General features: G+C 36.8%; 1 protein-coding gene and 1 long non-coding RNA gene across 2 annotated transcripts in view; both read left to right on the top strand.

Moving 5' to 3' along the window:
• GNAT3 (G protein subunit alpha transducin 3) overlaps positions 1 to 639 on the top strand; it is a 55378-nt gene extending 54739 nt beyond the window's left edge. The window contains exon 8 of the mRNA XM_047696141.1: positions 154 to 639. Within this exon, the coding sequence (XP_047552097.1) occupies positions 154 to 344 (191 nt within the window). The 3' untranslated portion in view covers positions 345 to 639. The remainder of the gene's footprint in view (positions 1 to 153) is intronic.
• The window catches only part of LOC125081465 (uncharacterized), a 489301-nt gene that overhangs the window by 256405 nt on the left and 205796 nt on the right, over positions 1 to 27100 (top strand). The window lies entirely within an intron of this gene.

Raw genomic sequence — 27100 nt, 5'->3', positions numbered from 1 at the left:
TCCTGGATAACTGACCATTGCTTTCTTGATTTTTTTAACACTGAGTATATCAAACAGCAGCACACAAAGTAAAATCCTAAAACTTAATGACATTTCTAATTTTATTGCTTTTAAAATGCAATTAACATTTCTTTCTTTTCTTTTTTTAATAAGGACCAAATACATTTGAAGATGCAGGGAACTACATCAAAAACCAGTTTCTAGACCTGAATTTAAAGAAAGAAGATAAGGAAATTTATTCCCACATGACCTGTGCTACAGATACCCAAAATGTCAAGTTCGTGTTTGATGCAGTTACAGATATAATAATCAAAGAGAATCTAAAAGACTGTGGGCTTTTCTAATCAATCTGTTTTTTCTTCAGCTCTTGCTCATGTACACTTTTCAAGATACAAAAGGAAAGGTGCTGTGTGATGTGTTTAGTTTTAACAGATTAGTGTTCTAAAGCAAAAACTTCATACAAAAAAATTACATATTCTCAGCTATATCTGGGTAGGTTTCAGTTTCTCTGGGACACTGATTTTCATGTCCTCGGATCTGAAAATGTACATTTTGGTAATGCTGTAGCAGTACATATCAATGACAGTGAGTTTGCTTGGTAGAAAATTTCTGTACTGCGATCCATTTCTAATCATAGAACAATGACAAACGCAAGGTATTCTGTATCATTTCATTGGCCACACTTTGAGAGGCATTTATTTTCACTGATATGTAACTGTGCCTGTACTATAAAGACTATTCATTATTGGTCAATTCCTCCTAATGAGTAAGTTGCTAATGAAATATTCACTAGACATGTACTTGTTGATGGGAAATTCCATATGCAAAAGAAACACATGTAATTTTATCTGCTACATTTTTCTGAGAGAAAAAGTCATTCATGCTGAATTTATCCTTAGAATTGGAGATCTTAACAATCTATCTTTTTATATCAGCCTAGTGGAAAATGGGACTGTGTGCAAACAACAGTCCCATATCTTGCTCCAGAGTGACATGGAACATTACTACAACTGATGGTTGAGGGACAACAACTTTAGACTTCAAGAGAGAAAAGTAACTCAGTTTCTTGGCATTTAGTACGTTTTGGTTTTGTGAATAAGAAGTAGGAACTTAAGAGTAATTAGGAGATTTTGTAGGAAAGAAACATTGAGCTTCTATGTTAGTACTGTATGGTCCTTTCTAAATGTCTGACTGCATGCTAATGGTCAAGCCTACTTTTTAAAAGTTAATTTGGTGTCTTACAAACCAAATCATGTCATTTGCAAACAGAAAAGATGAACTTTCTTTCTTTCTTTTTTTTTTAAGATTTTATTTATTTGACAGAGAGAGATCACAAGTAGACAGAGAGGCAGGCAGAGAGAGAGAGAGAGGGAAGCAGGCTCCCTGCTGAGCAGAGAGCCCGATGCGGGACTCGATCCCAGGACCCTGAGATCATGACCTGAGCCGAAGGCAGCGGCTTAACCCACTGAGCCACCCAGGCGCCCCTGAACTTTCTTTTTTAAAATATATATACCACTTAACAATTTATCCTTTTCAAACAGGTCTCAATATTGTTCACTCTTTTATCCTGAAGAAGGATACATAGATCAGAATAGTAGGTCAGCACATGAGATTTATAACTACCCTGAAAAGAGAGCTAATTGGTGTTTAACCAGCTAAATTAGGAAAACAGAAATTAAGCAATTTGCCAATCTGTAGCTCAGATGGATTTTGGTAGTTCTGTCTCAGGGTCACTTCTTTCTGTTTCTGTAACATTTCCTTTCTAAACACTTAGGAATGATCACTATTCAATAAATAGCCTTGACTGGAGATTTTCTGGCTTTACTTTCAAAAACACAAAGGAGTTATCAACAAATACAATCCAATAAAAATGTCAGAGTAAGAAAAATTAATTGGAAATTTCTTTGCAGAATATAAATCATCAAGGAGCCTAAGATAGCAAGGACCAAAAAAGGGAAAACATTGAGTTCAAGAATTCAATAAAATTTTCTGGCTAAGAACCAATAATCTATATGACAAAACCCCAACATTTTGGTAGGAGATATTCAATGCTAAGAGATTCTAAATTAAGATCACAAACACTATCATTTCATCTTTTGCTTTGCCTTTTCATTTTTTCCTATTCTACTTTAACCTGCTTTTCTCTAACAGTGTGAAGAGAAGTAAAATAGTTTGTCAAGTATTACTATTATTATTTGGATTTTGACTTTGCCCTACCTTTAAGGTTTCTCTTTTTGGTGTAAATGGTGGGGTCAGAAATGGTTCGATTTGTCTTTTAAAAATACATAACTCATTTCAATATGTGCAGAAAATTGACAAGTATCAATATTTATAAAATACTGTTCTCTGGGAAATTAAACTATGTTAAATGATCAAATTAAAACTAGAGGTCACTTGGGGTGCCTGGGTGGCTTAGTTGGTTGGGCTGCTGCCTTTGTCTCTGGTCATGATCCCAGAGTCCTGGGATCAAGCCCAGCCTCATGGGCTCCCTGCTCAGCGGGGGGCCTGCTTCCCCCCCCTCTCCCTCTGCCTTCTGCTCTGCCTGCTTGTTCTCTCTCTCAATCTCTCCATCAAATAAATAAATAAAATCTTTAAAAAAAAATTAGAGGTCACTTTGGATTAGAGGAAAACAGAAGGAAATAAAACCTATTCCTTCCAATGGAATGATTGGAATTTTAAAAATTCTTCACAATCACAGTTGTTATGGTAAACAATTCATTTTAATTAAAAAGAAATTTTTAGTAGAGAAAACAGATGTTTGCTTTATTTCTTTAATGATCTGCCTCCTTAAAATTGAGTTTATTTCTGATTTCACTTTTTAAATTCTTAATAAAAAGTGGTTGGCCTGGATGCATAGTATTTTGAACTAAAGAAAATTACAAAATGGAAAGTCTGGAAAACCATGCTTGAGCCAGAAGAAACCTGTGCTGAGACCAGCAATATTAAAGTTGGTTAGAATTTGAACACCTGTTTCAATGGAAAATTCAACCTTCCAACCATAGAGTTAGTCTTTGATTTATCTCAAAGCAGTCTTAATCTTTGTCAAATCAAGTGTTATTATACTGCGACTTCCCTTTTCTATTATTTGAGGTTTCTCTTCCTCACTCAGAATATCCGTAAATCCTTTTGCCTCAGATTTTTAACACTCCCAACTCATTCATTTCTAAAACATGTCCAATTGTAGATACACTGCAGGACCTCAAAGATCTGGTGCAAGGTTTTATAGCTAACAGAGTCACTAACAACTGGTCCTTGCGGAGTATTTCCAGAAGCATGAACTTGTCCACAGTTGTCTTTGCATCTTGGGACTAGTGACTAGAGAGTTAAATGAAGAAGAGTGTTTACTGGTAATACCCTGGAGTCAAAATATTAAAGCTGGTGACTCTAAAAAGCAGTTCTATAGAAGGGGTTTCAAATTCTGCGAAATCTACCACAAACTTTATAGATATCCCATATCCTACTGATTCACAAAATTTATAAACAAATACCAGTCTTCATGCACATCATACAAACTGGTAAACTAGGTTTTTTCAAGCTATGGGCCTCTCCAAACACAAGTTTTCTTACTTGATCCACTATCCTACTGACTTATGAACTATATTTGTAAATACTTGCACAGAACCATTCAGGCTTGACTTAATCACACTAAAAACATGACAGAGGGGCGCCTGGGTGGCTCAGTCATTAAGCATCTGCCTTCCGCTCAGGTCATGATCCCAGGGTCCTGGGATCAAGCCCAGTTTCCTGCTCATCAGGAAGCCTGCTTCTCCCTCTCCCACTCCCCTTGCTTGTGTTCCCTCTCTTACTGTGTCTCTCCCTGTCAAAGAAAATAAAGAAAATCTCTTAAAAAAAAATAAAAATAAAAACATGAGAGAAAAGAAATCTTCTGTGTGGAGATAACGTGTTTTTCCTATGCCACCCAACTTCAGAATCATAGATTTGCCAGTTAGCAGGAGTAACTACTAAAAGTAAAATATTCATAGGAACTATAGAAGCAATTGTGAACCCTCTCAGAGTAACTTTAAAAACAGGAGCCACTACCCTCTGCCTGGATTCAGCAAGTATTCAATGGATAATCTAACCAGTTATGGCCTCCTTTCTTTGTGGGCCTTTTCTGACATTCTGACTGACCAGTCTATAGCCACACGGGGGCACACTAACATCGTGTGTTTTTCTACCCAAATGTTGCAAACATAATAAATTTAGATTATCAATAGCTTTAATGAGACAGATAATAAAATCCTATTAAGAATATAGCTCATTTTGTGCTTCCAGCTCAGAGGCATACGATAATCTTCCGATCACAGTCAGCACTGCTTTAGTCAAGTCTGTGAATAACAAAGCTATTAAAACAGCTCCAAATTTGTTCATTGTTATACAGATATTTAGCCATGCTCTAATTTTTTTTTTGCCATTTCCAAGTTCTTATTTAAATCTTAGTTACCAGTCATTTTGTACAGTGTGTTTTTCCATTCATCTACATTGTTTCTAAAATCTTCATTAGTTTACAATGAAATATGGGAGAAAAATAATTTGATGTTTAACAACTATGTTTCATGAATAGTAATTAAATGGCTGCTGATCGATGTGTTTCTTTTCAGTAAATCAAAGTAAAATTCCACTCTGCTAAAATATTAACCATCCCGTTATTATGTTGATTACAACTTTTTCCTTAACCACCACTCCACCAAATCGACAGGAAAATAAGTGCTCTGTGACATTTTGCAATTCCCAGTTCTGTGGCTGCCAGCACATTTTTCATTAGTAATGGCACAATTTTTACTTTAAACCACATTTGTCATTCTCATTAAGAAGTAAATAGAGTCATACGAAAGAAAGAAATAAAAGGGCCCTTATTTACTTCAGATGGGCAGTAATGGCCCTCTAATTCTAACACCTGTCAGAAAGCAAATAATATATGAGACACAGAAGCCAAGGGATTATTTGAAAGACATTCATGTTTTCTAAATTCATCAGATTGGAACAGAAGCTAGCACATACATGTGATTGAAAATATTTTTCAGTGTAGATTGTGGTGGTTTCTTTTTTGAAAAAGAAAAATGGCCAAGTAAGACATGCTATTATGATGTCAAAAAAGTGGTGCCTTTTTCTACTTTAACATATTAAAAGCCTTACAATGGAGAAAACAATAGATGATTATGCTTAGAGTTAGTGGAAGAAGGTTTGGCATAAAAAGCCCCACGTGTGGAATGCCAAAGGCAAAGGTATTGTATGCGAAGATTATTTATCCTCTCTAAGGAAGATCTGAATGTTTTATTCCATTTAAAAAATACTGTTGTAGAAGTGTTTGTATATGAAGGCATATCTTGTTTTACTGCACTTTGCTTTACTGTGCTTTGCAGTGTATTTTGCTTATAGTTAGTAGGCATCTCAAGCTTTGACCCTGTCTCGAGCAAGTCTGTCAAGGCCACCTTTCTGACAGCGTTTGCTCCCTTTGTGTCTCTGTTACATTTTGGTAATTCTGACAACATTTCAAACTTTCTCATTATTATATTTATTGTGATGATCTGTGATCTGTAATCTTTGATGTTAGTATTGTAATCATTTTGGGTGCCATGAATTGGAACCATACGACACAGCAAGCTGAACCAATAAATGATATGTTCTAAGGACTCTGCCCATCAGCCATTCCCCCATCTCTCTCTTTCTCCTTGGACCTCCCTATTGTCTGAGACACAGTAATACTGATCTTAGGCAAGGTATCCACCCTACCACAGATGCAGGAAAGACATTAGGGTTGGAAGCCCACAGCCAAGATGAAATGTCTTTGGTGCAAAAAAAAAAAAAAAAAAAGTGTTTGTTTTTTTTTTTTAAAGCATGGGGACAGGACCTGTGGGCAGAAAATATTCCCTGGGGTCATGAGGAGTGGCTGATGATATACTTTCAAGTTGGGAGGGGGTTAGGGATACCGTAAGTCTTGAAGGAATTTTGGAAGCAAGGATTCCAGGACCTTGATGGGTCTAGCTATTGTTAGGAAAAGAGCATTTATTACCATCAAATAAAACTTTAGTCATGAGACCCTTCAGATATGTATCGGAGAGTCATATGCTTGGGGGATGATTGCCAACATGTATCTTGGGCAGTAGAGATAAAGAAAGTTTTCAAAGGAATTTTTATATGTTAAAGGAGACTTACAGGAGCCTGGAGGGTTGGGATGAGATTGCCTTTTGCCCTTAGCACAGTGTTAACATCGAGGCAGCGGAGTCCCTAGGGGAATGTCAATCTGCTTGTTTCAAGGACTTGTCAATGGGCTGTTAAGTTGTAAGGAAATTTAATAACTTTTCTTCTGCCTTTGTTTCCCACCTCACGAAGACCTCTAAATGTTCAAGTTAAAGAGTCGTACACCTCTCACTTTAAGTCAAAAGCTAGAAATGATTAAGCTTAGTGAGGAAGGCATGTCCAAAGTGGAGATAGGAGGAAAGCTGGGCCTTTTGCACCAAATGGTTAGCCAAGTTGTGAAAGCAAAAGATAAGTTCTTGAAGGAAATCAGAAGTACTATTCCAGTGAACACATGAATGACAAGAGAAACAACCTTATTGCTCCTGTGGAGAAAATTGTAGCGGTCTGGATAGGAGGTCAAACCAGCCACAATATTCTCTTAAACCAAAGCCTAATCCAGAGCAAGACCCTGACTCTCTTTAATTTTATGTGGGCTGAAGGAGGGAAGGAAGCTGCACAACAAAAATTTGAAGATAGCTTCTTTCTCTAAATCTTAATAAAGAACCTCTGCTATCTCCACAACATAAAAGTACAAACCAAAGCACCAGGTACATTCTAGAAGATACACCAAGTTTACCAGAAGACCTAATTCGGGAAAGTGGTTAAACTAAACAACAGATTTTTTTTTTAAAAGATTTTATTTATTTATTTGACAGAGAGAGAGATCACAAGTAGACAGAGAGGCAGGCAGAGAGAGAGAGAGAGAGAGAGAGTGAAGCAGGCTCCCTGCTGAGCAGAGAGCCCGATGTGGGACTCGATCCCAGGACCCTGAGATCATGACCTGAGCCGAAGGCAGCGGCTTAACCCACTGAGCCACCCAGGCGCCCAACAACAGATTTTTGATGTAGAGAAAACAGCTTTATTTTGGAGGAGATGCCATCTAGGATTTTCATAGCTAGAGAGGAGAGGTCAATGCCTGGTTGATTATCTTATCAGATGCTGAAGCTACTGATGACTTTAATTTGAAGCCAGTGCTCATGGACCATTCTGAAAATCTTAGGGCCCTTAAGAATTATGCTAAATCTACTCTGCTTGTGCTCTATCAGTGGAACAACAAAGCCTAGACAACAGACAGCACATCTGTCTACAATGCGGTTTACTCTATTTGAAGCCCACTGTTGAGAACCACTGCTCAGAGAGAAAAAAGAAGTTCCTTTCAAAATAACATTGCTCATTGACAATGCATCTGGTCATCTAAGAGCTCTGATGGAGAAGTACAGCAAGATTAATGTTTTCATGTCTGCTAACACAACAGCCTTTCTATAGTCCATGGATCAAAGAGTAACTTCTATTTCCAGGCCTTATTGTTGAAGAGATGTATTTTGTAAGGCTATAGCTGCCACAGACAGTGATTCCTCTGATGGATTTCAACAAAATCAATTGAAAACCTTCTGGAAAGGTTTCACCATTTTAGACACCATAAAGAACATTTGTGATTCATGGAAAGAGGTCAAATATCAACCTGAATAGGAGTTTGGAAAAGTTAATTGAAATTCTCATGGAGGAGTTTGAGGGGTTCAAGAATTCAGTGGAGAAAGTAACTACAGATGGGGTAGAAACAGCACAAGAACTAGAATTAGAGGTGGAGCCTAGAGATGGGACCGAATGGCTGTAATCCATGAGAAGTCTTGAATGAATGAGGAGTTGCTTCTTCTGTACGAGCAAAGAAAATGGTTTCTCGAGATGAAAATTAATCCTGGTGAAGATGCTGTGAAGATTGTTGAAATGACCACAAAGGAGTTAGAATATTCCAGGATCTTAGTTGATAAAGCAGCAGCAGGGTTTGAGAGGATTGAACCCAAATTTGAAAGAAGTTCCACCTGGGTCAAATGCTATCAAACAGTACTGCATACTACAGAGAAATTATTTGTGAAAGGAAGAATCAACAGATGAGAAAAAATTTATTGTTGTCTTATTTTAAGAAATTACCACAGCCACTCCAACCTTCAGCAACCACCACCCTGATCAGTCAGCAGCCATCAACAAACATCAATGAAAGGACCACAACTTGCTGAAAGTGCAGATGATGGCTAGCATTTTTAAGCAATAAAGTATTTTTTAATTAAGGTTTATACATTGTTTCTAGACATAATGCTATTGCATGTTTAATAAACTGCAGAATAGTGTAAACCTAAGACATATGCACTGGGAAACCAAAAAGTTCACTGGACTCCCTTTATTATGATATTCACTTTATTGTGCTGGTCTGTAACCAACCCTGCAATCTCTCTGAGGTATGCCTGCAAAAGCGCAGATTATGTGAGATAGTTTTCCAATGAAAGAAACGATTTTATTTCCCTTGTAGTTTCAGTCAAGTTAATTCATCATAGTGAGTCTACAAATCTTTAGTTGGTTTCTATGACATTCAAGAAATAACCACTTCACATTTTTATTCACATATATATTTTGTGCTCCCAATGAGAGCTGCAGTGGTGGACCATTATCATCCCCTCCTTTTGAAACAAAAGGCAGAGAATTTTATTAGTAAAAATATACATATAATGCAGAGCACCTGGGTGACTCAGTCAGTTGAGCCTCCGACTCTTCTCAGTTCATGTGACGAACTCTCTCTACATGCCTATAGTATACCTTACCCCAAAACAAACACAGATGTCTATTCCTTTTCCAAGTATAAAAACAAGTACTGTTTTGCTCTGAAACAGTAATGTAAGCATCTGGGCGCTTGTATTCTGGACCACCATGCTTCGAAGGCTCCGTTAAACTCAGAGATTCCAACAGCAAATTACTCATCAGGTGTTTCATTATGAATCTCTGGTAAAAAGTTCTCCTGAACTGAACTGGATCTTGTCTCTGGAACAAGTAACACGGTAACTCTAGGGAACTCTGCACTGTGCTTGAGAACTTGAACTCATGTATCAGTTCTAGAATGAACTATCTCCCTGTGGAAACTTGAACAGTTCCTAATTTACAAAGTGGCTATTCTTTTCTTTCTTGTTTGAATTCAGTTATTTAAAGAAAATAGAAATGGGAAGACAAATGGATTTTTATTTTTTAATTAACACTTAAAATGTGAGACTAAATGTTTAAAATTTGCCATCTCCTTTACTTTTCAGTCTTAAGTTGAGGGCTTAGAAATGTTTTTTATTGCTGGGTAGAAGAATCAAGCATCTAACTGGCCCTAGTAAAGGCTTCACAGAGCAAGATTTCATTAAGTCTGGTAGAGTCCTTTTGCCATCCAAGGGAGGAAAAACACATCAATTGAGGTATAAAAGTTTCTTTAAAGAAAATGTGACAACTTCATAAAATGACTAAATTTTTGAATTGTGCACTTAAAAATGGGTGAATATATAAGTTGTCCCTCAAATCATAATAAACTCTTTCTTCCCTATAGTACCTCACACACATTACATGTAATAGAATAAATATTTAATAAATTATCAAGTTCATATTTCCCATAATTAATTACCTCTCAGCCTAAAATGGAAATGTACTAAACTTCAACAACCCTGTCAATATAAGACCATCCTCTCTGCATGGCTGGTTGCCTAAAAGTAATAAATTATTTTTTTAAAAACTTCTCGAAGCGGAGATCATTCTCATGCTTAAAGTTTCAGGTTAACTCCTAGAGCTCAGGGTACATGGCCAAGTCCCTTCACATAGTCAGTGCATAATGTTTGCAGGGTCCCCTCCCATTTCATGCCTTGTCAGCACCTACTTCTTCCTTAAATCTTCAATCAGAGTTCACCTCTTTAGACAGTGGTTCCCAAAACTCACACAAGATCAACTGGTTTATATTTTTATAGTTTTTTATGGTAATTTTACTCTTTTTGACTAATTGAAATTTACAATGAAATGTTTATAATTATTTAATTTAAAGATTTTATTTATTTATTTGACAGAGATCACAAGTAGGCAGAGAGGCAGGCAGGGGGAGCAGGGAGCATTCTCCCCGCTGAGCAGAGAGCCTGATGCAGGGCTCCATCCCAGGACCCTGGAATCATGACCTAAGCCAAAGGCAGAGGCTTAAGCCATTGAGCTACCCAGGTGCCTCTGTAATTTTTTCATTTACATTATTTTCCCACCTTTCTGTAAGTTCCCTGAGAGCAGAGCCCTTATAGGGGTTTTCTATAATTGTGCTTGATGCAACGTAGAAATTTATTATTTGTGAATTATGGATAAATCAATGTTTTTTTGTTTTTTGTTTTTTTACCAGTTCCTCCCGGAAAGCTTCTATTCTCTTTGCCTTTAGAATACAATACTTTCCTGATTTTCTTCCTATCTTGTTTCTTCTCCAACTCCTCTTACCATCCCATAAATATTAGTGTTACTAAAAATATGTATCTAGACCATATTTTACTACTCTACAGATTATTGGGAATCTTAAGTACTTTTATGACTTCATTCTTTTGTAGGAAAGATCAATCTTCTGATCTCTAGATGTATATATTAACTGCTTCCTGAGACATATGGAAATAAATTTCAACACTTTCAAAATTGAACTCATGATTTAATGAGTTTAATTAAATTTAAACTCATGGAATCTATCTATCCCTCTTCCTATGATGTCTCTCAGTTGTTCAATGCCAACTTTAGGTTTAGCCTTTTCCGCCCCCCTCATCTGATACCAACTCAAATTACTCACAAGTTCTAGTGATTCTGCATGCTAAGTATTTCTTTAATTGCCTGCGTTTTCTATCATCATTATTCTGTGTTGAATTCAAGTCTCTCTCTTGCAAAGATTTCTGGGACAGCTCCTTAAACTGTCTACACTGCATCTGTTCTCACCACTTCCAGTCTATTTTCCATCCAAATGACAAGATGATGGTGCTTGTTTTAAATTGCAAAACAACTTCATATAGGGCTTCAAATGTATCTCTGGTTCTTTACTATTACAGAATTGAGTCCAACTGCCATGATATTTAAATGTCCTCTCTGCCTCGATACCTTTTCACCCGTCTAGCTCAGTCTTTTACCATTCTTCAATCTAAATCCACGGGCAAGTGTGCTTCTTCCTAAGATATTCCCCTTCTCCCCATTTGTTGACTAATAAACTCAACGTTTAAGTTTTTACTTTTTTTTCAAAAATTCTCTCCTTATCGTCTAGGTCTTGGCTACCTGTCTGTCCTTTGTGCTCCCTGACCCCCTTGTATCTCCTTTGTAAGCCTTATCATGATAATGAAGTCAAGCAAATCCCTATCAGTCCCCGGAAGAGTACATAATTCACTTTAAGATAAACAGGGTTGTACCTCGCTCTGTTTATACCATGTGAGGGGTGTCCTTGTGTTTTAAAGTCCACAGCTCTGTCAGCGTTCTTGGTGCAGTAGCAAGGGATAATAAAAGTGTCTAAAAAGAGTCATGTATCATGACAAAAAAACATATATCCTATTTTCTACCCAATTCAAACCTAAAAAGAAAAAAAAAAATCTTGAATGCATTTGGTAAAGTTTCCAATCAGTCATGCTTTACCTATTTATTTTATATTTCAAAGGGGGCTCCATGAATACATTAGCCATCTGTTTTCTCAAAGTTATTTACCATGTCTTATTAGTTTCAATATGAATTACATAAGCTTCTAGAGAGGAAGTCAAACCCATCATTATTTTAAGAAACTATAGTATCATCCTAAAGACATTTGAAAAGAAAGCAACACTATTCTTGCCTTTGCCACCACACTGATGCCTTTGTAAAAAGAAGCCCGTTTAGGGTATCTCACAAAGCTTGAAATGAGACTGTTGATCCCAAGCAGACATGGATGTCAAACAGAATTTTTTGAGGCTGTGGATAATGAATAGCAGCCTATCACGAAAGCCTGTTAACAATTAGTCCACTGCACGAGAAACAAACCTTAAAATGTGAACATATCTCTTGTCTCCCAGCTTACAAAGATAGAATAGTCAAATGAAGCACTGTCCTTAGAACAGCAAAACACAGGAAGAAAGGAACCAACCTTAGAATCTTTAGACATTTTATTTCGTAGCTTTTCATGCTGTCTTTATAATAGAGGGCAACCTGTTTAGATTTACTAATATTTTTATGTTCTTTAAAAAAAGAAAAACAACTGTCTTTAAGCCTTGCAAAAGCAAATCTGTCCTTAAGAACAGCACAGACTTTGAACTGGATAGGTGCACAACTACTTTACAAACATAAATCAGATTTTTACCAAAGTATTAAGTCACTTTTAAAGCTAATACCAAATGTAGTAGAAATGACCCCATCTGTAACATTCTAAGAGTGTAAATCATATGCGCAAAGTTCTATCACAGAGCTTTAGAAAATGCTTACATCTCAAAATTTACAATAAAACTTGTAAAGTTAATGAATAAATTACTCTTAATGCCTATATACACGAGTAGGGAATAGCGAAATGCTTATTTCTATATTTTCTATAATCTGAATATATTTCTTCTTTTAAGTTTCTCACATTTTAACCTATCTTTATGCAGAAAATATTTCTTTCACTGAGATGTACATGGATATATTGCGTTGCTCAGGAGAGACTTCAGTTGAAAATCAGTACTTTTTCTCAATGAAGTTTAGCGATCATGATCTTTGATACAGATCTGATACAGATTTAGAAATTTCATCATTTCCATTAATCTTGTGTTAGGGGGTGCTTAATCATGAGATTTTTAGATTTCTTTTATTGCCCTCCCTTAAGTTCATAAACTCATCACATCTAGCAAGTTTCAGTAATTTTATCTTCTTAATATAAAGTATGCAGGCAAGTTGCTAAATATAATGACCTAAATCATCTCATGCTTCAAGAAGACCTAAAGTACCTTTGCTGAACACAGTTTAAAAAGTGTCCTTTAAACTAATAAAACCTGCCAGTTACTTAGTCTTTCTTTAAAGCAGAAGCTAAAGTTCAACCAGTTAGGGGTTGTAAATTTTTTATTCAATTCACAGGGCTTTTTAAAAAAAAGTTGAATTTTAGGGGCGCCTGGGTGGCTCAGTGGGTTAAAGCCTCTGCCTTTGGCTCAGGTCATAATCCCAGGGTCCTGGGATTGAGCCCCACATCAGGCTCTCTGCTCAGCGGGGAGCCTGCTTCCTTTCCTCTCTACCTCTGCCTGCCTGTCTGCCTACTTGTGATCCCTGTCAAATAAATAAAAAATCTTTAAAAAAAAAATTGAATTTTAAAAAAGTCAAAAATTGAATCTAAAAAAATTCAGTAAAAACCTTTTCAGAAAGATTCAGCGAATTTACTGTGCATGTACTCTGTGCTCTCTCTCAGGTGTGTTTCAATTCTAAAAATATAGCCAGCATAAATTTCGATTTTTAAAAACATTGGAAGGGGCAGGTTTTCCCTCATGCATAATGACCAAACGACAATAGCTGTGTAATCTATTAAACTCCTACGGTGTGAATGGTGAATGTACACAATTTGACTTTCTGATGATCATTTAATTGTCTATAAAAGGTGTTGTGATATTTGCCTTCTGAAAAAAATATTTTCACTCTGGAAGTCTTTTTTCTCTTTGAAGTCAAATCAAGTCTTACTTCAGGAGAGGCCGGTCTGGAAGAGGGCCAGAAGATGACTGTTTAGATTACCTTTGTGAGCGATGGCGACATAAAGGCCTGCTGAGCCCAGGGCATTTTACAAGTGCTCCAAACCCAGGAGATCGGCATATCAAACACCCACACACTAATTGTGACATTAATCTGCAACCATCAGCTGACTAAGGGTGTTACCACTGTATCTGAAACATGCTGCAATTTTAAATTGCTTCATCAAGTAACTCATCTAGTGCCATATTTTATTACTATTCCAACAAGGAGATCAAGAATAGTATAGCTGAGTACGAATTTTAAACAAAAAAAGCTCTGTTTTGATACACAAGTTGTATAAGCAGAATATGATAGAACTGTGCCATCTGGAACTCAAAGGACATTATCATCTGTCTATCTGGGAGATTTCTTACTAAATAGGGTGTTTTCAAACTACTAGAGTATTTGCTCCTTTCAAACCCTGGTATCTTAAACCATAATGAATTATTCAACTGTATTATAGACTATTCTGTCTTCTGAGATAGAATATATTCAACACATTTTATTCTTTCTTTAATGTCCCATCGTCATTATAATGAACAATAACTACTACATCATAATGCAACAATGACCTTTAGGTTCATTTTAGGCATGTGGGTTTTATTTTATTCATTGCCATAAGAACTAATACATGGGAGGAGCTCATATGAGTAATCTGGCAAAAGTGCTCTGAGCTGTAGAGACAAACAAGCAGGAGAAACCTCCTCTTTAGTGTGGAGAGAATATAAATAGAAAAGAGCAGGGCCAAGTAAATGTCCTTCAGTTGGACATCTGGGCTGGAAACTCAACTCTCCCTCTCATGGATTAGCTGCATGGCCTGGAGCAAGGTCCTTAACTCTTCAGTATCCACATCCATAAAATTAGAGTAACAACAGCTACAGGTCAGAGTCTGGGATTAAAAGAGGTATTATGTGTGTAGTGTTTAGAAGAATGACTGATCTGTTTGGAGATTATTGGTTATTAAGGGAGGGAGCAGAAAAATTAACATCCAATTGTAATGTATACAGAAATGTGAAGAGGGTTCTTGGTGTCACAGAGAACCTGGCTGGGAGAGGAGGAAGGAATTGAAGGGAAGTGGAGGTTAAAAAAAAAAAAAAGAAAGAAAGAAAGAGATTTGGAAAAAAAAATGTCCTCTAAAATGTTAATACATTAATTAAAAAGGATTTTATGGGATATATATATATATACACACACATATATATTATACATTTACCATAAATTTTTTTAAAAGATTTTATTTATTTATTTGATAGACAGAGATCACAAGTAGGCAGAGAGGCAGGCAGAGAGAGAGGAAGGGAAGCAGGTTCTCTAAGCAGAGAGCCTGATGTGGGGCTCGATCCCAGGAACCAGGATCATGACCTGAGCTGAAGGCAGAGGCTTTAACCCACTGAGCCACCCAGGTGCCCCATTTACCATAAATATTGGTTCATCTTACAGTAGCATCTGAGTTTGGCAAACTTTATTTCATTTTTACTATATCGATGTTACATTCATTATATTAGGCTTAAGAGTTTTATGATTTACTTGCTTATCCTTTTATCTATCCATCCATCCACTAACCCAATCATTTATTAAAATTTTCAAAGAACTACTGCAAATTGGCACTTTGAAAGATTTTGTGAAATCATTATGTTTAATATGAGCTCTCTGTTACCAAAATACTTTCAAATTAATAGAACAGTTTCCCACATAGGACAACATTAGTAAAAGTAAGGATTGAGGGGTAAGCTTTGCCAGACAAATTTTTAACATAGTAGGTTAAATAAAGTTAAACCTTTCTTTAATGCTGTGTATTTTTGAGGAAACACAGTGTAAAGATTCCTTTTTGGAACCCCTGTTGTTGCAGGTGGTTTTGAGAAATATAGTCTGAGTAATATTAAATAAATTCGCAGCAATAACATCATTGCATGGATTTTGTGACAGGTTTCTTGGGCAAAGGCCTTTTCTGCTTACTTCCTGATTTTCAGTTTTGGTCAGCATTAAGTGACATGGCCACAAACTAAATTTCAATGAAAAAAGGGCACTATTTGCATGCGCAGTAAAAAGCAGTTTTGATAACTGACCAAGTCCAAGTAGCAAGACAGGGAGCCATGACCTGGGCATAGTGTGGCCATCTTGTAGGTAATGCCTTTGTACTGCCTTCTCTCCACCCCCAAGTCCCCAGCCAGAATGGATCATAATACTATTTTGTGCAACAATTTTCTTTAAAAGAGAAGACAAAAAGCTGTGAATAAGGGGAGGCCCTTGGGGTTCTCCAGGGCTTTGATTTTCATCCTGACTCTTTGAATTACATTGAACAGTCGTCTTTAAGTTATGAAATCCTAATTCAGAAACCCTTATCCAACTCTAGCAGAAATCTTAACTGTTCTAAAAGTGAAACCATTAGAATGTCATTGACCTGATTTATTATCATTTTAAAATGCTGAGCCAGAGACAAGATTCTTTCTCTCTTTCCCTAGAAAACCACTTGCCCCTTTGTATAAAATCAATATGAGGTCATTCATCTGAGTGCAACTCTTCCTTGACACTCAAATTTTTCACTAAAATGCTGTTGTAATAATCTTAACATGGCTTTCTCAGCTTAGCTATTTTCCAGACAATTTAACCCACAGAGTTGGACCTAGAAAAATGTTAGCACTTAGGTTGAGATTTCCCAAAAGAATATACAGTAAGATGTATAAGACATAATTGCACCACTGTGGATTACAATAAGTTACACATTAAGTACAACCACACTCTCAGCATCCAATCTTAAGTAGCAATGTCCCCAACCTGAAGACATAAGTAACAATTCCTTTATCACTGCAGAAGACAAATATGTTTCTGCCTTTAGCAAAAAAATTGATATGAGAAATCCCAAGTGTACTTATGCTTCAGGAAAAAGAAGACACAATTGGCAAGTCTATTGTAAATAAACTTGATTTTGATTTTGGAATACATCAGTATGAATGTATGGACAGACAAAAAGAAGGTAGGAAAGATGGAAGAATGTATTTTTTTTAAGACATGTGTGAATGATGTCATTGTTTTTTGCTCATTACTGTGTCTATTATAAATATAAATACATTAAATTAAATATAATAAATTAAAATTAAATATATAAATTAAATTGGTACTTCTTGAACTTGCCTTGCTAACAACAGAGAGGACCATTTAAAAATGTATATTTAGGGGCGCCTGGGTGGCTCAGTGGGTTAAGCCGCTGCCTTCAGCTCAGGTCATGATCTCGGAGTCCTGGGATCGAGCCCCGCATCGGGCTCTCTGCTCTCTCGGGGAGCCTGCTTCCTCCTCTCTCTCTGCCTGCCTCTCTGCCTGCTTGTGATCTCTCTGTCAAAAAAAAAAAAAAAAAAAAAAAAAACCCAAAAAAAACAAAAATAAAAATGTATATTTAGAGGTTCCCACTCCAATTCTGGTGAAGAAGATCCATGAATTTGTGATTGTTATGATCAGGTATAGGGGAAACATTGCTTAAAACATCAAAAAGGAAACACTGACTTAAATTTTTGTTTCCACTTATATATTTTCTTTTAGTTTAAATGTTAATGAAGCACTTAAACTGTGTTCCTACTAAGATCTCTGAGGGAAATGTGAGTGGATCAGATTAGTGTCTGCTTTCAAAACCAACTACTCTAGTAAGGGAAATGAGTCAGATGTCTCAAGAAGAATTTTATAATAAAGGTATTATCTCCAATCTTGCATTTATTAAATCATTTCCTTATTCATTTATTTACTCAGTAAATATGTATCACTTACCTGCTACAGCACAGGCATTATGTCAAATTAGGGGTCTATAATAGCAAAAATAAGGACTTGTTCTTCATCAAATTCCTACTCTAGGAGGGAGAAAGCCATTACACAAATTAGTAACATAGTAAGTATAAAAAGCAAGGTATGTAATGAAAGCAGTGAATGTGATCTTATGAGCACATAACATGCAAACAGTGATCTACTCCAATGGGGCCAGCAAATTTTTTCTGAGTAAATAAACTTGACCCAAGGATGAGGATGCAGTAATGAGATGAAGGGAAGAAGGAAAAAATTCTCGGTCAAGGAAATGCTGTGCCAATGCCCTGTGGTCAGAGAAATCATGGGATAGATAAATTACTATGGTTACTGGAGCTAAAGAGGAAAGGGGACAATACAGTGAAGTAAGGTTGAAAAGATTAGACTAGTCAGGGTCTTCTTAATATACATTAAGGATTTTTGTCTTTATTTTTAAGATGAGTGTTCAGAAATGAGAAGGTGTGATAAGATTAACAATTAGAAAGGTTCACCTTGGCTGTGCTGTGGAAAATGACTAAAAGAAAACTGGATTTGCACAGATCTGTGGGAAGCTATTCAAAATGATCCAAGAGGAGATAATAACCTAACCTAGGACTACAGAGATGGAGAGTAAAATGGCAGACAGACTTACAGTGTATTCTGGAGGCCAATGCAATAGACCTTGTGATTAATTCATCACTAAGAGATATGGTAGGGCTAGTGGACAGCTAGGGAGAGAAAATATTAGGGATGGTGGTAAATTACCAAGGTAGGGAATGGTCAAGAGCAACATGTGTGGGGAGGGCAAAGGGGGTATATGAAAATGGTGTTGCGCATGATGAATTTGAGGAGCAGTCTGGACCAAAGATAGGTATTTTTATGAAGCATCAAGAAATAGAGAGTAATAGAAACTTTGGATGCAAATGAGATTGTCTAAGGATACAGGAGAAATCACAAAAAGCTCAGGACACTGTAAACAGTTATGTGGCCAAGAGGAGGAGATTGCAGAAGAGAGCCAAAAGTCAAGAAAAATACAGGTAGGATTCAGATCAGAGAGAGTGCAGGGACAAGATAACATGGGAGAATTTTTCAAAACTAAAGAAGAGTTATCAGTTGTTCTATACAGGAAGGATGCCTAGGTGGCTCAGCCAGTTTAGCGTCTGCTTTTGGCTTGGATTGTGATCCTAGGGTCCTGGGATTAAGCCCTGTGTTGGTCTCCCCTCTGCCCCTCCGCTGACTCATGCCCTCCCCTACAAATAAATAAAATCTTTAAAAAATGGTTCTATACACTAAAAAAGATCAACAAAGACGAAGCCTAGAAAAAAATCTACTGGATTTAGGGACACTGATGTTACTGATGACACATTGGCAAAGTGCTGTGGCTGGAAGTCAGATAACCCAGAAATAATAAGAGGATAATGGTGATGATGAGCCCTGACAGTTGTTGTTGTTCTTTGTTTGTTTTAAGTCTGACTATAAAAAAGAGAGAAGAGGCAGTGCTGATTTCAAATGCCAGTCAACATCTCAAACACATTATTTCCCAAAACATCATCTTTACTGTTTTACTCATCCTCTTAATTTCCTTTCATGTTTCTTTTCTATTAAATGTACCTTGAGCCTCTCTGTCACAGAAGCTAATAATCTTGCTTTAACTCATCCTCTCTACCAGGACTTCAGTCCTGAGATAGGTGGAAAATGGTCTCTAGAACCTTGAGCTCTCTTTCCCCTCTACCCAAATGGGCATGTGACTTTGTTTCAATAGACGTTCCACCCTAGTTCCACCATTTAGCTAACAACTTAACTTTCACTATGTAACATCTCTTGAATAGCTTGCTCAACTATGAGTTGTGCTTATTTCATAGATTTCTATGAAATTTGAATGAGATAATGAATCCTCAGGGCTCATTACATTTCTTGATCACTGTAGATTTCAATGATCATCAGTTGAATTTGAATTCAAGTCATCTACGTCTGATGTCTTTTATCCAGTGTTAAAATGAAACAATAGTTCCCAAATGGAGTTGATTATAGTAAGTTCTATGTCACCAGGCAGATTTTTAAGACTTAATTACGGTATTGGCCTCTCCAAAAAATGGAATCTTAAACCAGTCAGTCAGGAATCACCTGATTGACACTAATTAGGTAATCTGCCTGATAGACCCTGCCATCCCCTAAAGGAAAATAACTTCACAATAACCAACTTTCTTTTTTGCCCATTGGGACTTCCTTGTTCCTATTCCTTTCTGCCCATGGAAGTCTTTCATCTTGTACTGCTCCTTGGAGCTGCTTTCCATCTATTAGATTCGATGCTGTCTGATTCCTAAGTCACTGAACACAGCATTTAACAAATGTTAACAAGGGTGCTGGGTGGCTCAGTGGGTTAAGCCTCTGCCTTCGGCTCAGGTCATGATCTCAGGGTCCTGGGATCGAGCCCCACATTGGGCTTTCTGCTCAGCGGGGAGTCTGCTTCCTCCTCTCTGCCTACTTGTGATTTCTCTCTCTCTGTCAAATAAATACATAAAATTAAAAAAAAAAAGTTAACAAAGCACTTAAACTATGTTCCAACCTAGACCACTGAGGGAAATGTGAGTGGATTAGATTAGGTTCTACTTTCAAAACCAACTATTCTAGTAAGGGAGATAAGCCAGGTATCTCAAGAGGAGTTCTATAATAAAGGTATTATCTCCAATCTTGCATTTATTAATTCATTTAATTATTCATGTATTTATTCAGTTTCCACTAACTACATGTATAAATGAGTAGGAATGATCTAAAATGCAGGTGAGAAAATTAACCTTTAAATAGTAATTTAAATTAAGTTGAATCACAAAATATTCCTCTAAATTTTATAATAATCACATTACTTTAAAATAGATATGTAGTATGCTATTTCAATCTAAGTATTTGTGGGGGAGAATAAATATTTTATCCACTTGCTATGTAGATCTCAATTCTATTTTCAGGAATATTTTAATGCTAACATTGGAGAATGACATTATTTCTGTCTTTTCAACTCCCATCTTATCACATTAATCTGTAAGAACTGTAAATCCTTAGGATAGAAAGTGAAGCAAGGTCAATTTCCTAGACTCAACTAATTCAACCCAAGTATTCTTAAAACAAACAAAAAAGTAAACTGAGGGTAGATTAGTTTAAGTCATGTACATTATCCCTATCATTATTTACTGAAAGAGTAAGAGGTTAACTTTAAAATAATTTGATGATTTATCATCTTTTTCACTTAAGGAGAATTTTAAAAATACATTTGCAAACAGTGATGTGACAAAAATTAAAGTTTACAGTTTATCTCTTATTTTTGATATTAAGGATGGACAAAAGTATTCTATTCAGAGGAGCAGAGACATAATTTCCATTCACTCACTTGGAATTGCAAATTAGGAAAAACAAGCCTATCTATGAAAAAGTAAAAACAGCAGAAGAGAAAAATCAAGAGCCATTTTACCAAAGAATGGTGGAAAAATCATGAATTAATTTTTTTAAGTGTATATATTTTCCTTTGTGTGAATGATACATCTTTGAGATCTCAAACAGAACTAAACTAGAAAAAGGTGATCTAATAAAGTGAAAAAGAATAAAAAGAAAGTCTCTTATACTCTCATTAAATTTTAGTATAAAGTTGGAAAATTTCCAAGATTGGAACAATGATTCTTGGGAAAAAAAAAAAAAAAAAAAAACCCTGAGGCAGCAGTAATAGAGGTAGGGATTTTAATACACTGTTGATTAACTGAACAGGACATAAACAAAGAGAAAACATTTATGAGCTTGTAACTTAGACAATAAATTGTAAGTTTCTGGAGGAGAGGCACCTACTATCCGTGGAACCCTGGTGGGGAATCATAGACTATTAAGTGAGAGAAATCCTATTATCCACTCCCTCCTAGCACTCCTAGACTGCTGTCTTTGAAGAAAATGATACCTTGGGATCAGTCAGCTCAGCTCACTGCCAAGCCATGTCAGATCTAGAACGCCAAGGTAGGATGCAGTCTCCTTGGGTTCAAACCCCAGCCCTACCGCTTGCTAAATGTGTGACCTCACCTCTGAGCTTTGCTTTCTTCATCCTTAATGTGTATGTCTTATTCTATTGGAGCTGCTATCACCGAATACCAAAGACTGGGTAGTTTACAAACAACAAAATTTGCTTCTCAATTCTGGAGGCCAGCATGCTGGAAGATTCAGTGTCTGAGGACAGCTTACTTCCTGGTTCACTCTTCACCACATCCTCACTTGTCCAAAGGGGGTGGGGCACAAGCCCATTCATGAGTGTTCCACCCTCACACCCTCATCACCTACCAAATACCTCACCAATTAATACCATCACATGGGGAGTTTGATTTTAATGCACGGATTTTAGGGAGACACAAACATTCAATCTATGGCAGTGGTGATAATGGGTTTCTCATTTATTGAGCTGATACAAGAGGTAGTGTATACAAAGCACATTGCACAGTGCTTGAGACATATTAAACATCAGAAACATGCTGTCAGTATTTATGATTTCAGCCTTCCAAGAAATACAGAAATAACAATATAGAAACCGGACCTTGATAACCAACAGAAAATCTCCAAGTTGTACCAGAGACTACCAAGACCTGGTTCCGCTTTGGCTAATTCTCAAGGGAAAAGTGATATGCAGTTTTTTTTTCAATATCAAGATGGAAGCTCAGTGGACATGACCTAGAGGTATGCATACATAAAGCCATACTGAAAACCCTGTGAAACGAGTACAAGGTAATGGGAAGAAGTCAGGTGGGACTCTGTATGCACTCAGCATGATAATAGATGGCAGGAATTGATATGGATGATGAGCTGGAGACCCAGTGGTACAATTAGAGAAAAAGCAAGTGAATGTTCTGTCTGGGGTATGACAGAGAACATCAGAGGAAAAAGGGGAAGACAGTAAGGAGGAACATCACTAGCAAGCCATCCAACAAGAAGTAGGGAGGTCAGTGAGATATGGTGGAGAGGCCTGCGTTTGACATCATGAGTAATTTTTTTTTTCTTTTCTCATTTCTCTCCAATTTTTAAAATGTTGTTATTACGCCTATAACTTAAATTGTATTTTAAAGTAATTACCTGGACCAACACGTCTATAATCAATATGTTTTTTCCATGACATGAAAATGGATAGTTCTTTGGCAACTTTTAACATTAGGACATTTCAAATCCGTATGAAAAATAAAGCAATTATCCTTACTCATCATGTAACTTAGGTTAAAATGTTTACTTATTTCTTATATGATTATGTTTGTCTTCCATTGCATCTTAATCTCCTGACCTGCTCAACATATAACTTTCTATCTGTTCAATATGGAATCTTAAGTTTAGCTCAATGTAGTAGGCAGAAATCTAAGATGGCTCCAAGATTTCCACCCTCTGGTGTACAGGGCTTATAGAATACCCTCTTCTTTGAGTGTGGGCAGGACTAGTAATATGATAAGATATCACTCCTGTGATTAGCTGGTTATCAGTTGATTTTGAGATAATCAAAAGGGATACACTGGGTGGTCCTGACCTGTAAAACCACAAGTTAGGTCAAGAATTATTATCAACTATTATTTTGACAATAATTTAAAAATAACTCCTAATGCTAATGACTATGATAACATAACTCCTAATGCTCATGAGAATGTGCACATAAAAATCTATACAGGCCTTTTAGACAATATATCTTAAGAATAAATATGTCCTCTTTTTAAATGCAGTTGTCTAAAATCCAGACATTTATCCCCATAAGTAATGCAAAAGAGGAAATAGATTATGACTATAAAAATGTTTACTACAACATATTTGGGGCCTAAATATGGGTTATATTCTGAAGCATACTAAGTACACAATGGTAGAAAAATAGCCAGATAAATGAGAGTTCAATTTCATACAATAAAATGTTCAGATTAAAAATCATAGGAACAAACACTGCAGAATAACAAGAAAATGTTAAAACAGAATATAAAGTGAATACTCAGTCTGATTGCAGTTTTGTCCACATTACAAGCATAGGATTAAGTGCTAGAAGGATATATATAACTGTTTAAGAGATAGGTTACTGTGGTTTAATTTCTGAATCATCTGAAATCCCACCGATGTCATAACAGTATAATAAATAAAATGTTTAAGGAAATGATTTTTTTTAACCATCAGACATTTGGTTCACATTTTGAGAAAGCACAAAATGGCAGAGACAGTCTGGTGGTCTTGCACTTGTTGGGATTTGACTAATCAAACTTAGGAACTTTCTACAGACTGTGTTTCTAAACTAGTTTATATTGTAATCACTATTTTTGTTATCACTCCATTTTGTCATGTATGTATACTCCCAATGCTGAGATAGCTATAGATCTACATTTCTACCCAGAGGTGGAGATGCATTTTTACCTTGTATTATTAGCATTTTAGGCAGGTGGCTCATAAACTCTCCTATTTACTGCCACTGGTATTGACATTTACATCAGTGGCTATGGATCAGAACCTCCTCACATCCTCTTGGCCTTCTCTCTTCTTACTTCAGCCAGTGCTTCACCAGCTTTATTATCATGAAACTATACAATGCTTTGTCTGGGCCATGCAGCATCCCTTTGCTTCCTGACTGGGGACGACTCTAATCCTATGGGGTGGGACACCCTCGGGAGCCTGCTGGGCATTCAGAGAAGTGCACATGGGAAGTAGGGGTGGTCAACACCAGTGGCGCCAGCCATCATCAAAGGATATCAGAAGCTTATCCATAATTTTCCTCTTTCATCCTCTCTGAATAGTCAGTTGTAGGAGGCCGTTTCTAGGCTCCTTAGAAATCCCTGAAGATGAAGCACCAGATAGGGTAACAGCCAACTCAACAGTACATCCTTACCTTGGCTTTTTCTCATGCACATTCTCACTTCTCGTGTTCTTCATCTCTATTCCCCAAATAAATTATTCCTAAGGAATTTTTTCCCTTCAGGTTTGCTCTCTGGAAAACTCAGGTTAGGATAAAATACATGCAAAATAGTGTGTGGCTCAAACAGTGAAGCATCTGATTTTTTATTTCAGCTCCAGTCATGATCTCAGGGTTGTGGGACTGGGCCCCACATTGGGCTCCACGCTCAGTGGGGAGTCTACCGAAGATTCTTCTTCCCTCTGCCCCTCACGCTCGCTCTGTCTTACTCTAAAATAAAGTAAAATCTTTAAAAAACATATATATGTAAAACATATTTACGTTTCTCAGTTTTTAGTATATTTGATTGAAGATATTTAAAAACCTAATAATTATGTTTTTGAGCTTTAAATTACACCTTATAACATGTTTAAGCAGAAGTTAATAGTCTCAGGGTGTCTGAGTGGCTCAGTCAGTTAAGCATCTGATTTCTCAGGTCATATCTCAGGGTTATGGGACGGAGCCCTGTGTCTGGCTCCTGCTCAATGCGGAGTCTGCTTGTTCCCTACCCTCTGCCCCTCCTCTGCTTATGCTGCTCTCAGATAAATAAATCTTTAAAAAAAATACAAATAAACAGAAGTGAATGATCTCAATTGGATTAAAATGTCTATCATATTAAAAAGAATGAAAATGTAATGCTCTTCCCATTAGCTGTAAAATGTATGGAGCTGTTTATTTTCCCTCTACTTTTACTGAAATTTTTACAATCAAAAGGATGCCTTTTAGTTTGTGTTAAGTGCTCAAGCCTTTTCAAATCATCTGCCTTCTCCAAACTTGGATGAAGATTCTGGTGCTGTTCTCATCCAGGAGGTGTTGCCTCTCATAGGCTGGCCTAGCTGATCCTAGCAGAAGATTGCTTTTTATTAATATTATGGGGTCTTCTTTTGTAGGACAGAGAATGAGAGCAATTACAAAACATCTGGACAAAACAAAAATGGAGGAACATCTAGGCTGCATGCAGATGTGGACGACAGGCTTGAGGGGAAGTGACCCTGGCTTGGGTCACATAGAGATGTGGGAGTCACTGCACACGTGCCAGGCGGCCAGCTTGAGAACTAAGCATTTGGTTTGTTTATCGCAACAAAGTAAGATGAATTTTAACAGGAAAACCGTGAAAGGGTAAAGCAGAGCTTCTGTTGTTTTTTGTAATCGCTCTAATTAAAAACCTTAGAGAAGAGTGGGGTTTGCTCTTAATGAGAAAAATAAAGGGCACAGGACTCATGTAACACCTGGAAGCCTCCAGACAAACAGACCACATCAAAATGCAGCATCAAGAATTTTTCATAAGAGGAAGATCATTTGATTCAGTCTGAGTAACACAAAAAGAGATGATGGCTGAATATATAGCAAGAGGTCATCCAATTAAAAGAGCATTATGAAAAAGGTGAGAAATTATAGAAAAAAACTAGGCCAGGGGAGAGACTCTTAATTAAAGGAATAGAATGATTTTGCTTCAACTCAAGATGGGCTTCTTCAAAGTAGAATAAATCAGAATTAACATTACCCAAATGCACCCTGGCTCTCAAGATGTTGCTGGATCTTTTCTTGGGCCTTGGGAACCCAAGTAGATCTATATGCTCTTGAGTTTCCTTAGCTGTCTGTCACTCATCACAGACCTATGCTTTTTTGGGCAAAGACTTTAAAATGATACTTCCACGTTGTTACTGCCTAGAGTTAGCTCTGCCTGAGAAGATCTGAGGCTGTGCAGTTTGACTCAAGCCATGCTAAGAAGGTTCCATACTCCTTTCATGTTTGAAATTGCCCTGGAGGAAGGGAGACAAGAAGAACGGAAAGGGTGGCTAACATTTCAGATTATCTCTGTGTACCATTCCCTACACTGATACACACCAGGGAAGCTATCTTGTGTGTGTTACTTGGGTAAAAATCTCTAAATGATTACAATAGAGCTAGATCTCCCTTCTCCTTTTCTCCCTCCTCCCTCTCACTAGAAACCCCTTCAAGGCAGACAATGGCTTTAAGAATATAAACCCCTTAAGATTCAACCATGTTGTTGAATGTATCAGTAGCTGATTCTTATTGTTGCTGAGGAATATTCCATTGTATCAAGACACCGTAATTCATTTTATCCATTTATGTGTGGATGGACTTTCGTTTTTCAAGTTTGGGGCTGTGACAAACGAAGCTGCTTTGAATATTCACGTACAAGTCTTGGTGTGGACTTATGCATTCCTTTCTCTCAGATGAATTCCTGGAAGTAGGTAGGTACCATTTCACTTTTTAAGAAACTATCCAACTGTTTTTTCCAGCTGGTTGTACCATTTGACATCCCCACAGAAGGGTACATACAGGAGAGGTTTGATTGCTTTACATCATGGCCAACACCTGAAAAAGTCCAGCTTTGTATTTTCAGGTAATTAAATAACTGCATCAGTATCTCATTTTTGACTATTCATATACCATATTACCTGATTCTATTCAAATAAACTCAAGATCTTATGTAAAACTCAAAATCTATGATAACCAAAAACAGATCAGTAGTTGCCTGTGGACATCTGGGTTGCAAGGGTACAAAGAAAAACTCCTGTTTTCTGTCTACTCACTATTCCATTAATACTTTCAGCATTTTACTTTTGACACCAGATATAGGAGTTTGGGGTTTTTTTTTTCTTTTCTTTTTCTTATTTTCATTGTTTTTGTTTTTGT

The sequence above is a fragment of the Lutra lutra genome, chromosome 11 (assembly GCF_902655055.1).
Source record: "Lutra lutra chromosome 11, mLutLut1.2, whole genome shotgun sequence".
In the NCBI taxonomy this organism is placed as follows: Eukaryota; Metazoa; Chordata; class Mammalia; order Carnivora; family Mustelidae; genus Lutra; species Lutra lutra.
The sequence above is the reverse complement of the archived record's forward strand: the minus strand, read 5'-3'. Positions and strand labels throughout refer to the sequence as shown.